Source organism: Haliotis rubra, unplaced genomic scaffold (assembly GCF_003918875.1).
Source record: "Haliotis rubra isolate DU_JTF1 unplaced genomic scaffold, ASM391887v1 Scf760, whole genome shotgun sequence".
NCBI classification, from domain to species: domain Eukaryota; kingdom Metazoa; phylum Mollusca; class Gastropoda; order Lepetellida; family Haliotidae; genus Haliotis; species Haliotis rubra.
The window spans coordinates 184135-202520 of record NW_025767480.1 but is presented as its reverse complement, the minus strand read 5'-3'; the positions used below and the strand labels follow the sequence as shown (position 1 = coordinate 202520).

General features: G+C 41.0%; 2 protein-coding genes across 2 annotated transcripts; one reads left to right on the top strand and one right to left on the bottom strand.

The window, feature by feature from the left end:
* Nucleotides 1-1612: 1612 nt before the first annotated feature.
* LOC124260396 lies at nucleotides 1613-9362 on the bottom strand. The gene is made up of 9 exons (XM_046694699.1): nucleotides 9037-9362; nucleotides 8497-8676; nucleotides 6687-6804; nucleotides 6370-6537; nucleotides 5251-5427; nucleotides 4243-4404; nucleotides 3214-3319; nucleotides 2325-2446; nucleotides 1613-1903 (listed from the first exon to the last, which is right to left on the bottom strand). The coding sequence occupies exons 1-9, from the start codon at nucleotides 9360-9362 to the stop codon at nucleotides 1613-1615; spliced, it is 1650 nt and encodes a 549-aa protein (XP_046550655.1).
* Nucleotides 9363-11204: 1842 nt separating this feature from the next.
* Nucleotides 11205-18386, top strand: LOC124260395 (the record flags this gene model as incomplete). The annotated part of the gene is given in 9 exon segments (XM_046694698.1): nucleotides 11205-11419; nucleotides 12499-12583; nucleotides 12586-12677; nucleotides 14092-14209; nucleotides 15022-15189; nucleotides 16108-16284; nucleotides 16579-16740; nucleotides 17263-17368; nucleotides 18247-18386. Coding segments are annotated over 9 exon segments (1263 nt in total), but the record flags the coding sequence as incomplete, so codon positions are not given.

Genomic DNA, 18386 nt, shown 5'->3' with positions numbered 1-18386 from the left:
GGATCACTGGAACGCAGTGACGAACCGACAGCGTGCTGTGAGCATGCGGGCCATACAAACATCTTGGATCACGCCATCAACTCGTCAACGTCAACGTCATGAGTTAACACGTAAACTGCTTGCAACGTCGCAACCAGGTATGTACATATCAACCAACATATCGTGTAGTGGTTTGGGAACATGTACATTTTTAAAAATATTCATTTGGAAAATGATCCCAAAGTAATTTCTGTATATCTGAGTGATTGACCCCGATTCATTTATGACTGGAGTGGCACGCCTATATCTACACACGATGTATGTTTTCAAATGTATGTGTTGTTCTGCCCATTGCCACTTATCCGTGGCATATTTAGATAACATATCGCTAGTACACACATAAACCATCTGTTCATTACTTAAGTCGGATTGTTCAACCTAATCGATGTTTGATTTCAGGAAGAAAATTGTTTTCATATTTATCGATTGACTACCCCCAAATGACCAATGCATGCCCCTATGTGTATTCATACCTGTCGACAGCAAACCAAAGTTTGTGGGTGACATTACTATGACGCAGTCCAAACGTGTCCATATCTTCTACGTTATGTGTTTTTGACTTAGCATCGGGAGCATTCTGTCAAATTCCTTTATCTACCCCAGACATATCCAGGGTTCCACTCACCCTTGACCTCCTTACCGACTGTTTAAGACACCAAACAACAGACACAGTTTCACATTGTATATACTTTCTTAAATGTAATTTCTGTTACTGTAAGCTGAGTTCGAGACAACCATAAATTCGATATAATACGTACAATGCAACCACCTTAAAATAGTGATACACGTAGGAAGAGTTTGCTGAGACCGAATTGATGAGTTTTGGAGCATTCGAGACATCCGATTTCGCCAGAAGTGTATTCCTCTTAGAATACTTCCGTAGTTAATATACATTGACAAGTGAAGTACGCATTTAACAAAGTACATGTTTAAATACCGTATCGAAACAAACATTACACATGTTACCAGCTCTTTATTTGGCTTAAAACAAAAAGGAATTAACTACAAATTTGATGTCCAAAAACAGAACAATATAACCCGTATCAATAGGTAAGTAGACATCCTGAAATACACACAATATGTATTCACTATGGCTGTTTTAATATGTACCATATTGCCCTCTGTACATGCAAATGTCAGACCTGTTTTCTGTTTCCACAGATAGTGGATGCTCTAGTGCACATACTTGACACACATTAGTACTACTGTTTTTTGAATATGCATTACTATTACAACTATATTCATGTGTACTATATTTATATACAATGTTTGTACATGTATATGCCAAGGGATGAATAAACAGTTTATAAAGAAAGTAGATATACTTAAATACACACATAATATATGCAATATGGCCTTTTCAACGTGTAACCCGTATCAATAGGTAACTAGAAATACACACATAATATATGCACTATGGCTGTAGCGGTAGCGTATCAAATACATTACCATCGAATGATCTTTTTCGTTTGATTTTCGTTTGCCCGCTAATTCATATTTCTAAGCAATTTCTCAAACTTCCCTTTAAAGGCCTTGTTGGTTGTTTTATTTTTATTATTTTCTGAGAGGACTGTTATTCGGGTAGGGTACGGACGTATTTGGCCATTCCAGTGATGACAGTGACGTAGGTGTAGGCATCAGAGGTCCAGAAGGGAAAGTAGCGATCCTGGTCGTTGTATCCATGGAACACCACAGGAGAACGGCATTCACTGGTCATGTTGTCATACGTCTCTTCCGGTATAGTGCCCTCAACTCCAAAAATATATGGTTCGGGCCCCCTTTTTATTTTACATTTGTCATTGATAGGGATCTTTGTCCCATTGAACATCTCTATCCGGTTCACTGGGTACATTGCTGGCGATGTCTGAAGAGCAGAAAACACTGATCTCGAAACACATTACATAATACCAGAACACAAAATGCATACCGTTATCCCTTTATTGGAAGGAAGAAAAGGACTGCGAAAACCAAAACGAATCTCTTGTGTCATGTGCGGAATCAAACCCAGGTGTTTGAGGTGTACGGCATGAGCGACAAAACCCATTTACCGTTACATCATGTACCACACATGATTGTATAAAACACGATAGGATGGCTATTTAAATCAGAAAATATACGGTGTATCTTTATATCATCAATAAACTTCTTGTACGTGTAGATGTGGCAAGCCCACACACTTGTTCACATGCAAGTCCATAACGTCACATTTACAGAGCGTTAGCCCAAACAGCTCCGTATGTAAGTCGCAAGTTTGAACATGTTCTGACCCATGTCATCTTTCTTACTGTTGCGCCTTTGTTTGAACCAGAGAAGAAGGCGTTCCATGGTTTGTAGCTGCCCCCATAGCTATTTAAGTATAGCCAGGTTACAATCTTCTGCACAGTGTCTTGAACTAATGATGGTGTATCTGCAATGTGGGAAGAATGGAACGAAAGTTCATATTGTTAGATAATTGTAACACTTACTGAAAAACGTCATCAGCCTAACAGGTAATGAATGATCATGTCCCATCCCACAGTTCATTCTGACTTCAAGATCTAACGTCAGCCGGGGTCTCGTTCTACGAAGTGTTCGTAGCGTTTCGACCCGTCGTAACTCAATACTTTATCGTTGTGTGTTGAATGACATGGGGCTACTAACGCTTTGTAGTCACGGTCACCTGTTTGTGGGAAATGTATGTGTTTTGTGACGTGCTCAACCGTGGCACCGCTTCCTTCTGCAGGAACCCAGTTACACCATTGTATAATAGTGACTGATATGCACATTACTACTCTGAATTCTGGGTTCGGCAAACCTATAGTGATTTCTTTCTTGAAGCCTTATCTATTGACAGAGAGCACTCGTGGAGGTGGAGTGAATGCCCTGTGTGGACTATTTGTATATCATAGTGCCATTGAAGCTTCTGACTGTATGTGTGGCATTAAACGTTAGCTTGCCCTGCTCATACTTGTTTCTTAACAGGAAGCCTAGATTTAATTGGATGTTTGCTGACAACGGTTCACGTCAAGAAGAGAAACTACTTTTACTAAGGTAAGAAACGTGACGTAATGGCATCTGGTTACGTGGTTTACGTTTTTGAGGATATAGGATCGCGAACATTTACTGATTTCTGTTGACAGATAGTGTACATGAATGTCACTGTCGAGGTTAATGAACAGCGATATTTGCACCTACCTTTATCCCAGATAATCTGCCCTGTGTGCTGATCTTCAGTTGCCCAAATAGTTAGAAGTGCATTTAGAGCCATGGAGCTGGTGAAAATACGGTCTTCCGCATTGTTCTACAATTAAACATCTCCATAGAAGAAGTAAACAAATCATTGCCTATCAAATCAGTATTATGTCTGCACTTGATAAATACTCCGACCTTCGTTGTGAACTTCAAAACCTTCTAAAGATTTGAAACCAGTCTAAGAACTGGTAATTATGCAGTTCCACCATGTTTCGAATAAAACATACCATATGGTGACGGAGAATTATAATGGAATAAATTATGGAAACAAGGGTCCAAAATACCACTCATGAAAAGTCACATAAATGCTTTCATTGAATGTCCTTTTTGAAAATGGAACAGAAACGAACTCGATGCAATCTCCGTTGAAAGATACGTATGATGTTAATGTTTACTTGAAGCTAGTTGGCCATGCTGCTTTCTCTAATCATGTCAACGATTTGTTTTGTGAATGTACATGCACGAGTGAGCAATGTTAATGTACACATTATTCTCTATTTCTCAAGCCCTGCTTGAGTCGACTAACGGGATCGGGTGGTCAAGCTACCATACCCACCTCTAGTCCAGCCCCATTCGACATTCCTTTAGGCGTGTTCTACACTACATGTAGTATTACCCCAGTGCTACCTTCAAGTCCAGAACAATCGCCATCTCATCAGTCCACTACCAATCGACATACCTTCAAGTCCAGTACCACTTAACACACCTTTACTTCAGTGCCACTCGACATATCATTCGACATACCTTCACTCCAGTACTATTTGGAATACCTTTAGTCTAATATCAGTCGACATTATTATTCAAGAACTTATCGAGTGGACAGTTGATGGAAAACTGCGCGGTTGAGTAGACTGGTGGTTGAGGCATTCATTCATCCGGGTTCGAGTCCCCGCAACGTATGAAACCCATGTCAAGTGTCCCGAACCTTCATATTACTGGGACATTGCTGTCACGTAATGTGGCGAGTATTACCACAGACTTGTGTTCGTATGTAATGTCGCCGTCACCGATGAAGTCATCGTAGTAGACGGTGTCCAAACCTGACTGGGATTCAGACTTCCGCTGGTCCAGGATCCAAGGCGAAGCGTAGGTCCGCAGCACCTGTTTAAAGTCCTTCAGAACCTGGTCCATTCCCTTCAGTTTAAAGAAATGCAATGCATTATAAGGTTGTATGTTTAAAATGGTATCATAATGTGATTACATGAAATAATGTGAAATAATCAAATATAATCGGTTTCAGGAGAGCAATTTAATCAACAGCTCAATCTCAAAGTGGACCGCTGCTCTTTACTATGAAGTTGCTGAGAGAGTGGCGCCGCATTGAACAATATTCCGGATAAGTCACAACGTCAGCGTGTTTGGAAAGCCGGAAGTGGTGCAGGTTTTAACCGTTCGTCATTGTGGTCACATAGACAAACAGAACACGATCTGGAATTCACATATATGTATTTTACAAAATGCTGTCATTGTGATAGTGGCACGGGGTGCATTTTGGAGCCTTCAGGACCATATTGAAAGTGCCGCTCAAACAAGCCTTAAGGACCACTTACACTTGTCTGTAGTATTTAGCAGTTATCCATACTTGTTTTGGGGATCCTCACCCGAATACAAATAATCGTTTTGTAGCAAATACACTGGAACTACGCTCATGCGCATCAGTAACCGTTCATGCATTTGCAACCGAGTTTTGCGGGATAAACGTTAGTATGGAATCGGGCCTTTTGAGATGTCATATTTCGATCCCCGTGGAATTCTCTGTTTGCACGTCTGTACAAGAGAGACGTGTGGATACGTGTGGAATCCTTGACGGACAGGTGTAAACGTAGAAACGGATGTGTGTCAAGAATACGGATTCGCAGCGAAAAGAAGATTAATACTAGTCTAATACGACTGAAACACCTGGGCCCTCAGAACTGTGGTACCAAAGATAGATTAACAGAGTTGTATATATTTGTACTGGAGTAGCCTATGCAACGTCACCTTGTGAGGCAGCGATCCCGTCCTGTCCAGGGTTTCCTGGAGTTTGTTGTACGTCCTGGCCACAAACCAGTAGAACTCAATGACTGGTGGATAGTATGTCAACGCCAGATCAACACGATCGGAGAAATTAGTCTGGATTTGGAAAGCGAGCATTCGTGTTGTGTCGTTATAGATATGCTGCAATGTCAACACAAAGCATATATTACCCAAGCGGTTTGTCACAAATACAGAGCAAGTGCGTATATGGGTTATCCCAAAACAGGCTTCGCTGTAGTCACCATGCATGGAAATGATTTGCTGATATATGTGGCGTCCCAAGTAGATATCATGGCCCCGTTTCAGAAAGCGCTACGTACGGCTATCGTAAATCAGTGTTAAAGTATGGGAGCAACGATCACCGTATTATCAATTATCACATGTGTTGAAAATTTAATTCAATTACTTATTTTACAGCTTATTATAATTTTATTTCATCCAGAAGTTGCTCTGTACACTCACTATCGGAATATCTACCACATGGTGTTGCTCTATACTTTCACTCTCCGGATATCTACCACATGGTGTTGCTCTATGCTTTCACCCTCCGGATATCTACCACATGGTGTTGCTCTATGCTTTCACCCTCCGGATATCTACCACATGGTGTTGCTCTATGCTTTCACTCTCCGGATATCTACCACATGGTGTTGCTCTATGCTTTCACTCTCCGGATATCTACCACATGGTGTTGCTCTATGCTTTCACTCTCCGGATATCTACCACATGGTGTTGCTCTATGCTTTCACTCTCCGGATATCTACCACATGGTGTTGCTCTATGCTTTCACTCTCGGGATATCTACCACATGGTGTTGCTCTATGCTTTCACTCTACGGATATCTACCACATGGTGTTGCTCTATACTTTCACTCTCGGGATATCTACCACATGGTGTTGCTCTATACTTTCACTCTCGGGATATCTACCACATCACGTTGCTTTGTAGTCTCACTATCCGGATATCTACCACATGGTGGTACTCTGTACTCTCACTAACGGGATCTCTGTAACAGAAGGTGTGGACCACGCTGTTAGTGTCGGGTACCGAACATAGAATGTAGGATTATAGAGTTATATCTACCAGAATATCTGTGTCATCCAACAAGGAGGGTTCGAGAACGCCACTGATGATGCCAGCTGTTACAGCGTACATGAAGTTAGCAGATACCGTGACGTCCACGTTGTTCACATTGAACGGCATCATCACCCCCTTTGCAAACCAGGTCCGAACTTCGTCCGTGTCCTGGATCTAGTACAGAAATCAGAAACATATTATTTTATTTATCATGGGTATTTTCTTTTTCTTTGTGTATGTGTGTATGCGTGCATATTACTAGGATCATAATTTTTTTTAATATACATTTATATTGAAACGGACTTAATGTGTACTCCACTCACCCACGTGGTTACAAGGGCGACGTCGTTGCCAGCCAGCTTCTCCCGGGCCAGCCACTTCCGCAGGTAGACGTACGATCGGGAATCGATCGTGTTGACTCGCTGATCTCCGGATAATGGCCTGTGCAAACACACGGAAACGTTATCGTACAGGAAAGTACGTTTATAACGATCACACTTATACCGAACTGACAGAAGCAGTGGCTTGTTTTGTTTGTTTAATTGTCTTGGTCTTTGTTGTTGTTGTATTTTCAGTTGAAATGACTATATAACGAAATGAGATTTTATGGAACTAAAAAGTGTGGTCCCCTTGAGTTGGTTCTACCCGGACTTGAATGTAACATGCAACTGAAGCACATAAGATCATCACATCATTTTTCCCCATCTTTTGAAGTGCCATTTTTCTATCCCTTCTGTTCATTCATAGGTTAAGTGTGCATCAAAATATATGGCTATTGTTGTAAATGTATCATCAACACATACATAGACACACATACATACACACATACGTACATACATACAAACATACATACATACATACATACATACATACATACATACATACATACATACATACATACATACATACATACATACATACATACATACATACATACATACATACATACATACATACATACATACATACATACATACTAAAGAAACAACTATTGAAGACATTATGAGCAAATCAGTTTGGTATAACAATTCCATATAAAAGCCCATATATATTGCACAGTGTCATGAAGAGGGTATAACATTTCTGAATGATTTTATTAATGGACATGGTAAAATGATCACATCATAGTTCCATCATGACATTATGGAGCTCACGTCAGAAAAGGTATAGTTCTGGTTGCTGTTACATTTTGGAGTATATTATATATACACATGAATAAAGCAATTGGGTGCATTTTACAGTTCTTAAGCACAGTTTCAAAACTGTCTGTTATTAACTGTTCCTGTCTGTGTGTATTCCACATGCAACATATGGTATATTTATCTCAGTTATAACATGCATTACATTTGATGACTTTCTAAAAGCCAGTGTGTATCTATGGATTTCACATATTAGGAGATTTGTAAACCAACAATGCGTTGTATTCATGGAAGCCTATCAGTTTCGTTTAGCACTGCGTTACAAGCTGAAAACTCGGTTGTCCGTGCATATATATGTGTGAGCATTACGGGTCGAAGCAATCGGAACAAATTGATGTATATTACATTATGGGTGTACCTGTCAGAGGGGATGGCTTAGTGTGAATTAGCAGATCGTTATTACATGTCATGTAACCGTTTGTATGGGAAAAAATGTGAATAGACAAATAGAAACATGAATATATTTCTGATACGAATACACAATGCCATTTAGAAAGTGCTCAAATGTAGAAACGCGTTTATACTTGGTATTACGTTATCTTAGTATAGAACATATTTTATTACTTTATGTCTTGAGTCCCATCCGGAATTCGCGCTTACACTCTCCCTGTACGTCCTAAATGGATTCAAATCAAAACGCACTAGAATGTGGACTCGTATAATCCCAGATATTCAACCTGTGGCATATTTCGGGTTCAAATATAGGATACAAATTGTAGCCCATCAAGAGCGGATCATTGAACAGATGAATGGTGTACTAAAGGTGTTACAGAGGTGTTACATACTGGCATATTGGTGGAAACCGCTTATGTGTGCACAAACATCTTATACACAGTGTTCACCTGCAAGTGATCAAATGGAAGACCTATTATGTGTTGGCACGCTGATGCATACATTGAACCTATACACAAGCATGTAAAGGCTACGATGGTACCTGTAGGCATAACGCTTTAGAGCATCAAATACAGATGTCAGGTTTGGGTTCTGGGACATCCACAAGTCAGAGGCCTCTGGGAAGGTTTGAGACATTTCCTTCAGCATTGAACCCAGACCAATATTGAGAAACGTGTCATCAAAATCTGGTGGCACGTGAAACACCGACATGTACCCGTCTCTGAAAGGAATGGGGAGCGTAATCAATAACGTAATGGTTTCTCCAAGAGTGAGTGAGTGAGTATCGTTTTACTCCGCCGTTAGCTCTATTCCAGCAATACCACGGCGGGGGACACGAGAAATGGGCTTCACACATTGTACCCATGCTTGGAATCGAACCCGGGTTTCCGGCATGTCGAGCCAACAAGGCTACCCCACCGTCCTGGTTTCTCCAAGAAGATGTTTCAGCGTTTTATAGACTTGGAGTGTCAAATAAAAGATAAACAACAGAGTTAAACTAAATGGAATGTGTTCTATCGCTGATATTAAAGATGACATTGAATAAATGGTTATGTATATAGTACGTATAGGAGGACATTACCTAGATCTCATGAGCCGTACCATAATGTATTCTATGTCCTTCAGACCAAGTTTCTCCAGCTCAGCATACGTCCAGTTCAAAGGCAGATATTTTGTCGCTTCTATAAGATCCACTAAGTTTCGAGGACTGCTGTCCCACGTCTTTAAGGTTTCATTATAGACTTGTGGCCAGAACGTCATCAACGAGTTATTGAAAGCAAGGTTTTTGTCACGATGATCCTTTATGGCGACAAGACCGGCGTTGAGCCCCGCCAGATTGTAATCCGTCATGTCCCCATATTTACTAAACTCTGCAAGAATCTCCATCACATACGCTGTGGCAAACATGTTGTTGTCGAACACACCAAACAGCTGTCTGAACAGTGCCAGGTCAGGGACACCATGGAAGTACTGCTTCACATAACTTGGCCAGACCCCCCTTGTCTTCGGCCCATTCAAGTAGAGGCACGTATTTCTTGTCCTTCTTTACCTGGGCATTTTCCACAAGATCTCTCATGACTCGTATAGAACTTTCTATCTCTTGCTTAGTAGGGGAGGCGGACACACCGACCAGCGTCAGTAATAACCAGCATAACATTAGGACAGCCATGATGTATTGTGAAGGCTGACACTATGGTGAACGATAGTTTTTTGGGAATATATAATGTATGACACACGAAAGCCGATGTGAACAAGGGACAGGTGCGCATATGTTTATCTCTTAGAGGGGCACGTTTTGGGTCATGGCTGTAGCTGCTTAGGTCATCAATAAATGTCTGGGTCGTGAATCATGTTACCATGAACATGCACATGCGAACTTATGGGACAAATGGGGCATAGTGAGTGAGCAAGTTTGGTTTTACGCCGATTTTAGCAATATTTCAGCAATCAGTCAACGAGTATATTTTAAAACCTGACTAATTCCGTAAAAGGTACGGTGTGTGAAATGAAATATATATTTCAAACACGATTGTTTTTAATTAATTTCAGATGCCAAAAATAACAATGATGAAGAATAAGTTATTCCCATGTTCACTAAGTCTTTATCCATAGCGAACTTTGACCTTAGACTGACTCGAGCGTGATGATTAAACATCCAATTTGATAGTAAGTGCATATGCATGTACTGTATTGACCACAACGGTTTACTAGGTGGTATGCTATTTTTTCTTGATTGCTTCAAACAATGCAATCTATTTGTTTCGTCCATAGGCAGGTAGTCTAAGAGTGATACAGTTGCCTACAGGGATGTGTAAAACTAGAGGTTGATGTAATGAACAACAGTTAATGTTGTTGGTGGGCCTTGACATACAGTTAGTCCTGCCACGGACTGTCAACACAAGACACATATTTGGTGGTGTATAGCTGTATAGACTCGTGGTTGAAGTGTTCGCTGATAATGCTGAATACATCGCTAAGAGAGTGTGTGGTTGTATACGAATCATGGAATCAGGAGCTACAACCCAACCCAATGCACACATCACTCACTTTATATAGCAAATATGGAATACTGAGGATGTTTCAACCTGGCATCCACACTGAAGTCCTGTCACTACTACACAGTCTGCATACAAAATGACTTGGCGGTGTTGGGCGTGAACATATATTCTAATTATAACATGTTTCAAAAGATCATAAGTCTGTTCAAATATCAAATGTACCTAATAGTAAGGACTTGCTCTAAATTCTGAAAAAGACACCTGCGTACATACTCGATCAGGTGTTTCCTCTTATCTTATCAAGCAATGTTTTCGAGGCTTACCACATTAATAGAGACGCATTTAGATATATTTGAACAGTACAACATGGTGCTACAGAAAATCATATTGTTTTTGTTGATTCCAATCGTTACAAGCGATGGGCTTCCATTTGACCTACAGTCGCTGCAAATGGCGATTGACACCTTGACGTTGCAGGTTATGGAACTTCAGAGTACCGAAAACAAGGCACTTCTTTCCTCCATTTAGATGGGATGAAGAACAAGGAATGTGGCCAAGTGATGTCAAGCTAAACTTCCACGGTTACCCAGAAAATGCATTGTTCAGAGACCTTTTCGGGATATTCGACAACAATATGTTCGCGACCACCTACATTATGGCTTGCCTGATTGAAGGACGGCGGTATATCAACAGCACCACGTATGGACCGACACATGAAGAAATGACCAATGGTTTAAAATGCCATTAAAACCATCATGATATGAACGTGAACTATTCCAACTCACTGATGACCTTCTGGCCTCAGACATACAACGATACTCTTGGAGCTTACAACAGTTACCCAGTCAACCTCAATGACCTCATCAGAATGACTGACGCCATGCCACTGAATGCAACGTATGCGTTTCTCGAGAAGCTGGGTCTAAAAAATGTTGAGGGGATCATCAAAGTCTTAATGGAAATCAGGTCTGTATTAATTTTCTCAATTATAACACTTCGTAAATTGTTAATAAAGTACGATGGTAAGTAGGGAAATCTCTTGTGTGTATAGCGCATAGTCGTGTCCGGCCCCATAAGCCCAAACGTTTCAATTGGCACGCTTGAAACAACTTAGCAATATTCCAGCAATATCACGACAAGGGGACACCTGAAATGGGCTTTTCACATTGGGGAATCGAACCCGGGTCTTCGGCGTGACGAGCGAACGCCTTAACCACTATGCGACACACACACACACACACACACACACACACACACACACACACACACACACACACACACACACACACACACACACACACACACACACACACACACACACACACACACACACACACACAGAAACAACATGAAGCTGACATGCTGTCACAGAGGTTCAATGCTGTAGGGGCGTTGAATCATCATCATCATCATCATCATAATCATCACCATCATCATCATCATCATCATCATCACAGGCATTGCATATGTCAATGTAGACTTTATAGAAACTAGTTAGGGTGCTGTGGCAGACCAGTGAGTGGACAATAATACGTTGCGTACAGACCAGTGTCTCTCCAGAAAACAATTAACAAGTTGTCATTTAACAAGTTTTTCAGCATTCTGTGTACAGTGGCATGGTGGAGCACGGATAGTGAGGTCTTGTAAACGGCATTTGCAATCGACCGAACAGAATTAGTACTGGGTTTGAATCTAAGATTCACCTTGATTATGTTTCTGTGTTTGTTAGTTACATGCACCTACCCAATAGTTTCAACGAAGTTGTCAATGTCTGAGGCATGCTTAACGTTAACTTTCCTCCTTGTTGAAGTATAGGGCTGTAGATACCTTAGAGATACACGTCTACGGTGTCTTTCATTCTAGGAGTCCTGTACACAGTAAGAAGGACAGTTAAAAAACCCAAACTACTGTTCAAAGCGGATTTTAACCGAACCCACAAAGTTATTGCTTTGCTGTAGTCTGTGTTGTGCTCTCCATGAGACACAGAACTGCCTTGCCTTTTGTAAGCGTAACACGAGTTTGTATTCCTGTATTTTGTGACATAGACGCGGTTACACACAGGCGTTTCACATCCCCCCGGACTTCGATGACAGCTTCCTGAACATTGGTCTTGGTTCCATCTTGTCAGAGATGTCCCACCTGTACCCGACCTACGACAAGATGTGGAGAGCCACAACACCAATCTCACGTCTGTGTTCGACGCCCTTAAGCACTACGCCTACAGGTCAGTATGCTAGAGATGATACTTTTACGCACCTTAATAAGTGAATGACTCCTTGCTTGTGTGGACAAAGTGACAGCTCATACAGTGGAAGGTGGGTGTTTTATGCCCTGGGCCCACTTGCACAGAACGATCTTAGCGCTACAATTATTGTAAATCCATAAGATCGCGATCTTAGGCTTCGGCTACAATCGCCATCGACTTGCACAAAGCGATTGTAGGCTAAGATCGTTGTAAGTTACAATCAAACAATCGGACCAATTGTAAGGAGCTAAGATCATTGTAGTCTGTGACAAAATGGTGTTCAAGTTTCACGCAAATAATCAGCTTTACGTTTGGAGATTGCTTTTATATTGCATAAAACTGTACTGTATGATTCGCCTCGACACTTCAACACGGAGAATGCACAACCGATTTAACGTCGGATACATTGTTATTTGCTGTAGTGAACCACAGAACTACCGAGTCGATATCACAAAGTACTATTCCCACCCGATTCAATGTTGGAATAAGTGTGAAACAACATACCTTTTTGATGATGAAGGAAGGATACTAGCAAATGGTGTCCGCGTGCGAATAAACCATGGCCGTGACTTTTTCATTAACTCAAGAGCAGATAATTTTAGTTTATGGGCAAGATGGGAGTGGTTTCCCCTGGCCTATGCCGTTGCCGTAGAGTCTGTCATGCCCAATCGCAGAGCTCAAGATATTTTCTTTTCGGTGATGGAGTGATTTTGTCTTAGTTAATCATTAAAGTAATCAAAAATTAGTTAACGTGCACAATCAAGATTCAATTTTAATTTCACTTTTAGAAAAATATCTATCAACGCAATAGGGTCATATCATTAATATACTGTGAATGAGTATTTAACAACTGCTCTCTCGATATATTATTTGATATTCGTATTTCCCTGTCATGAATTCTTTACAACACTTCTGTAACCATCGCGATCTTAAATACATGCCGTCTTACAATCGCTCTAAGATCGGTTTTGTGCAAGTGGATTAGGGCAACTGTATGGTGATTGTAAAGTTGATTGTAAGGCCCTAAGATTGATTGTAACTAAGATTGCTCTGTGCAAGTGGGCCCTGGTCTGGTCATACTAAAATATGTTAATTGATGCTGTGCTATGTGTTGCTTCCCTGTTAGTCAACAGTCCAAATCAAGACAGGGAAACTTTCAATGTCCTTTGTATATTGCCATAATGTTATTGCGAATTAACTGTTGGTAACGTTTACCTGCTTATTACAAATAATGAACCTGTAAATGACCAAACTATTTTCATCATGAACCTTCTATTCTACGCAAATGCACACTGACAAAACAGAGTGATATCAGCTTGCCGACAATCGATATGAATAAATTATCACCATGCACGTACTCAAAGTCTTGATAGCAGTTCCCCTGAATGTGCAGGCCGTTCTCTGGGAACCAAAGGGTAAACACCATCGACCCCAGGACGTACTACTACTTGCGACAGTGGTTGCAGCAGGAGAAACAGGCCGGACACGATGTAGCCTTAGTGCCGACATGGGTATGTATTCATGGCTGTGAGAAGGGCGTAGAATGGTAACATCGATATCATATTAGAAATGTTATTATTACAGTCTTCTTTCTAAAACATATTTGGAACAAGGAGTCACGTTGTGTTACGTTAAAGGCGTTCACCAGTGTTGTTAATGTTATTGTACATGTAGGAGTATTATTTAGGTGAGAAATGTTGACACTTTACTGTGGAACTTATCAGGGACTGATAGCGGGTCGTGGGACATGTTGCATATGGTGGCCTCAGAAAGACACTGACATGAGATGGGCCGTAGCGTATTCCTCAGTAGTATATCAGGGATATGAGAAGCTAAACACACCAAAATCAGCTCCGCACAAATGCCACCCGTTTGAAAATAAGTGTGATGGCATTCAGCTTGTGGTATAGAAGACAGCACGAAATATAAGTTTACAAATTCATTCATGCGCACTTAAAAACACGCGAATCCCATCGAAATCGCCCAAACACAGCTGGCATATAAATCAGCCTGTACTGAAGGTGTCCTGTGAATTCTCCTTGTTTATAGTCTCTGATTTGGTCTATAGTACGTGCTGCATGTGTACATGAACTATCGTAGCCGTGGCATATGTACAGCATACTGATGCACGTACGACGTACGCCAAGAATCGTGTGAAGCGTCCATAATATCATGCATTCCTGCAAATCCTAGTCCACAATGACAGTCTGGAGCAATCGCTAAATTCTCATGTTCAGCAAAGTTCGAATCATAATTAAAGCATTCTGGTATTGATGTTATGTATTTAGTTTGTTTTTGTTGAAGTTTTTATCACTGCACACAGATCCAGGACACTGACGAGGTACGCATTTGGTTCGACAAGGGAGTCATGATGCCATTTAACGTCAACAACATTGACGTCACTGTGTGTGCCAACTTCATATTTGGTGTCACCAATGGAATCATTAATGGGCTCTTTCAACCATCGCTGTTGGATGATCCCGAAATAATGGTCAGTCAATAAACACCTCAACACAGAGATGGTGAATGAATTGTTAACGCATTAAATAAAACTAATCATGTATGGTGACTGTTTATAAAGAGCCCGTTTCCCCGGATACCAAAGTAAAATATCACAGAGAATATGACTAAAGAATAAAAGCACATTTACATTGAAAAGCTAATAAAAAATTACAATCCCTCATAATGTGTGCGCATTTCGTTTTGCGTTGTGCGTCTATGTTTGGTTCAGATGAAGTGGCGGGTTTCAATCATTACGATACATATTTGATAGGAAGTTTGTCATTTGTCAATTCATGTAGCTATGCATATTTGGGAGTACATATTTCATAATTTGGTATATGGCTGTAGACTAAAGGTTCAAGCTTTAAATCGTCACGCCGAAGACCCGGATTCGATTCCCCACATGGGTACAATGTGTAAAGTCCATTTATCGTGTCCCCCGCCGTGATATTGGTGCAATGTTGTTAAAAGCGACATTAAACTAAATCCGCCGACTCGTAGGAGAATTGCCCAAATCGTTGGGTCGACGTCATGATCTATCTTAGATGACCTGTCGCGGTTGAAGTGCATGTGTTAACAAGTCGCTCAAATGCCACAATTCGCTTTTTATATGCCTCAAAACCGATGATCGTGAGTTTCAAGATCTATTTTGTCAATATGCCTTACATTCACAAGCATCCATGTGTTTGTGGGTTTCGTAAAGGTCTGCGACCTTCATCACTTCGAAATCACTTCCACAAGAATCTGTAAAGAGCTTAAGCACATGGACTTTGTACTGCTCAAAGCGGCGCAAAATACCAGTCTCCAGATAATTTATTGTCAAATTATAAATCATTTGTCAATAGGACGACACCAAGATAGTCATAGTTGTCAATGCACAATGAGTGTAAGGTGTTCTTCCTTTCAGCAAATCTATAATGATACATCTCGGATGATCACTTTCCAAGTCCAGACCAACTTCTCTGACCGAGCAGACCTGGCGTTGACGTACTACCCCTCTGTCACTGAGTTCTACTGGTTTGTGGCCAGGACGTACAACAAACTCCAGGAAACCCTGGACAGGACAGGATCGCTGCCTCACAAGGTGAGGGTATAACCACATTTGTTTAAGAGACCTAACAGTGGCACTGTCATGTTGAAAATTTGCGATCAGAGGATTACAGACTTAGGCTGACATTCTCTTTGATTGGTAAAGACTGCAATCATGTTGATGCAAACCTCTGTTCAAAATATAAAGGCTCATCGACAAGCAAGCAAGCTGTATTAAGATTTGGGAAATTGCCAGACAAAGGTTGTACGATACACAACGCAATATAAAGGTTATGGAAGTAGATGAACGCACGACCTGCGACGATATCACGAAACGCCTCTGTTGTAGGGAATGGAACAGGTGCTTGTGGAGTTCAAGCGTGTACTGAGAACATACGCTAGCCCCAGGGTTGTGGCTCAAGGCCACTCAGGTTCTCATGACGGCTATGACGTCATCTACTATGACGACTTCATTGGCAATGCAGACAAAACATATGAAAATCAAAGTGTGGTAAGTTTATGCGTTGTTATGAGGAGATATTATGAAGTATTGAAGGAGTTTTCTTTTACATCACTTATCGATTATACGATTGAAGACCAAAGAACGCCTTCGCCTTGACGGGCTCCATAACCTCTCGGCTATACTATCGCTCCTATAATATGAATGGAGGCGGCGGTAGCCCAGTGGTTAAAGCATTTGCTAGTCACGTCGTAGACCCGGGCTCGATTCCCCAGATGGGTACAATGTGTGAAGCCCAATTCTGGCGTCCCACGCTGTGATTTTAGTAAACTCACTCACTCACTCACTATAATACAAATGAAGTGATCAACAATTGCATTTGTGTTTTACATATGGATTCAGCATTTTCCAACTGGTACATCTTCGTTGAGGGATTTATTGAATAGTAAATAGAACATATCTGTGAATTAGGATAAAATTACTGACATCAGGGTCTCAGAAAGCTACCTCGGTAGACGGAGGTTAGCACTTTATAACATCTACTTCTGAACATTACACAACTATGTTTTGCAGAACAACGCAGAGGACCGCATATTCACGACCTCCATGGCCCTGAACGCCCTACTGACCACCTGGACAACACAAGACCAGAATAGCGAGAAGGTCATCTGGGATAAAGGTAGAGACTCACAGTATCCTGGATGTCTTTCTGACAAACATTTTGTGTAAGACCTGAAGCGTGAACGTTGAGGAAGTGACACTTAATCTGCTTTCGACTCTAACATCTCACAGACATCTAGAACGTCACATTTCTCTCCGATGGTGTAAAATGAAGTGCAAATACTTAGGCGGATTGAAACTTAGATCCTGTTCAGTCTTCATTTGTTTTATTGCCGATGTGACGTTAAACAATAACTCACTCACTCACTCACTCTTAATTTGTTTTGCGTTAAAACACTAAATAACTCGGCTTTCTACCGAAACATGGAATGTAGTTGCATACTTAATATTAATATATATAACATTGCATTTTTAATACGAAAAAGGGTTTGTTCTAAATCTATTTACCTCTATTGTGTCAAACGGCGAGAGATCACACACGCGTGAACACTAAGGGGCATAACTGCGCCATGTTAAGCAGTAGGTGAGCAGTAGATACGGACAGTATATTTCCGAGATGTTTTAATTACGAGGACCCAAACTATTCCAATACAAAGATCCACATTGTAACCAGATGCATTTAGGAAGAATCTCGAATTATGAGAATGGATGAAACGTAGTACATAAGAAAGGACTGACTGACTGACTGAGTTTGGTTTTACGCCGCTTTTAGCAATATTCCAGCAACATCACGGCGGGGACACCAGAAATGGGCTTCACCCATTGTACCCATGTAGGGATTCGAACCCGGGTCTTCGGCGTGACGAACCAACGCTTTAACCACTAGGCTACCCACCACCCACATAAGAAAGGAAGTAATAAAGGAAGAAAAGGATAAAGGATGGCGCTATCTGTTATATATATTAGATTCTCATATATGTTTTTCATTATACATAGATACACCTGCTGATGTAAAGACTACAGTTGAAAGAATCGTCACCTGGTTGTATTATTTCGGTTTGTTTGCTGGGTTCGAACCGTGGAATGCATTTTTCTCCGGCTCCTACAAGGGAGTTACGAATGCGTATACATTTTGA

What these genes read in the sequence shown, in the direction of transcription:
- LOC124260396 (XM_046694699.1), bottom strand. Translation starts at nt 9,362, where the DNA reads ATGTTTGCCACAGCGTATGTGATGGAGATTCTTGCAGAGTTTAGTAAA. An exon ending in CGGGATCGCTGCCTCACAAG is followed by an intron (nt 4,405 to 5,250) that starts GTGACGTTGCAT and finishes TTTAAACTGAAG; the next exon opens with GGAATGGACCAGGTTCTGAA. An exon ending in GCAGATTATCTGGGATAAAG is followed by an intron (nt 2,447 to 3,213) that starts GTAGGTGCAAAT and finishes CCCACATTGCAG; the next exon opens with ATACACCATCATTAGTTCAA.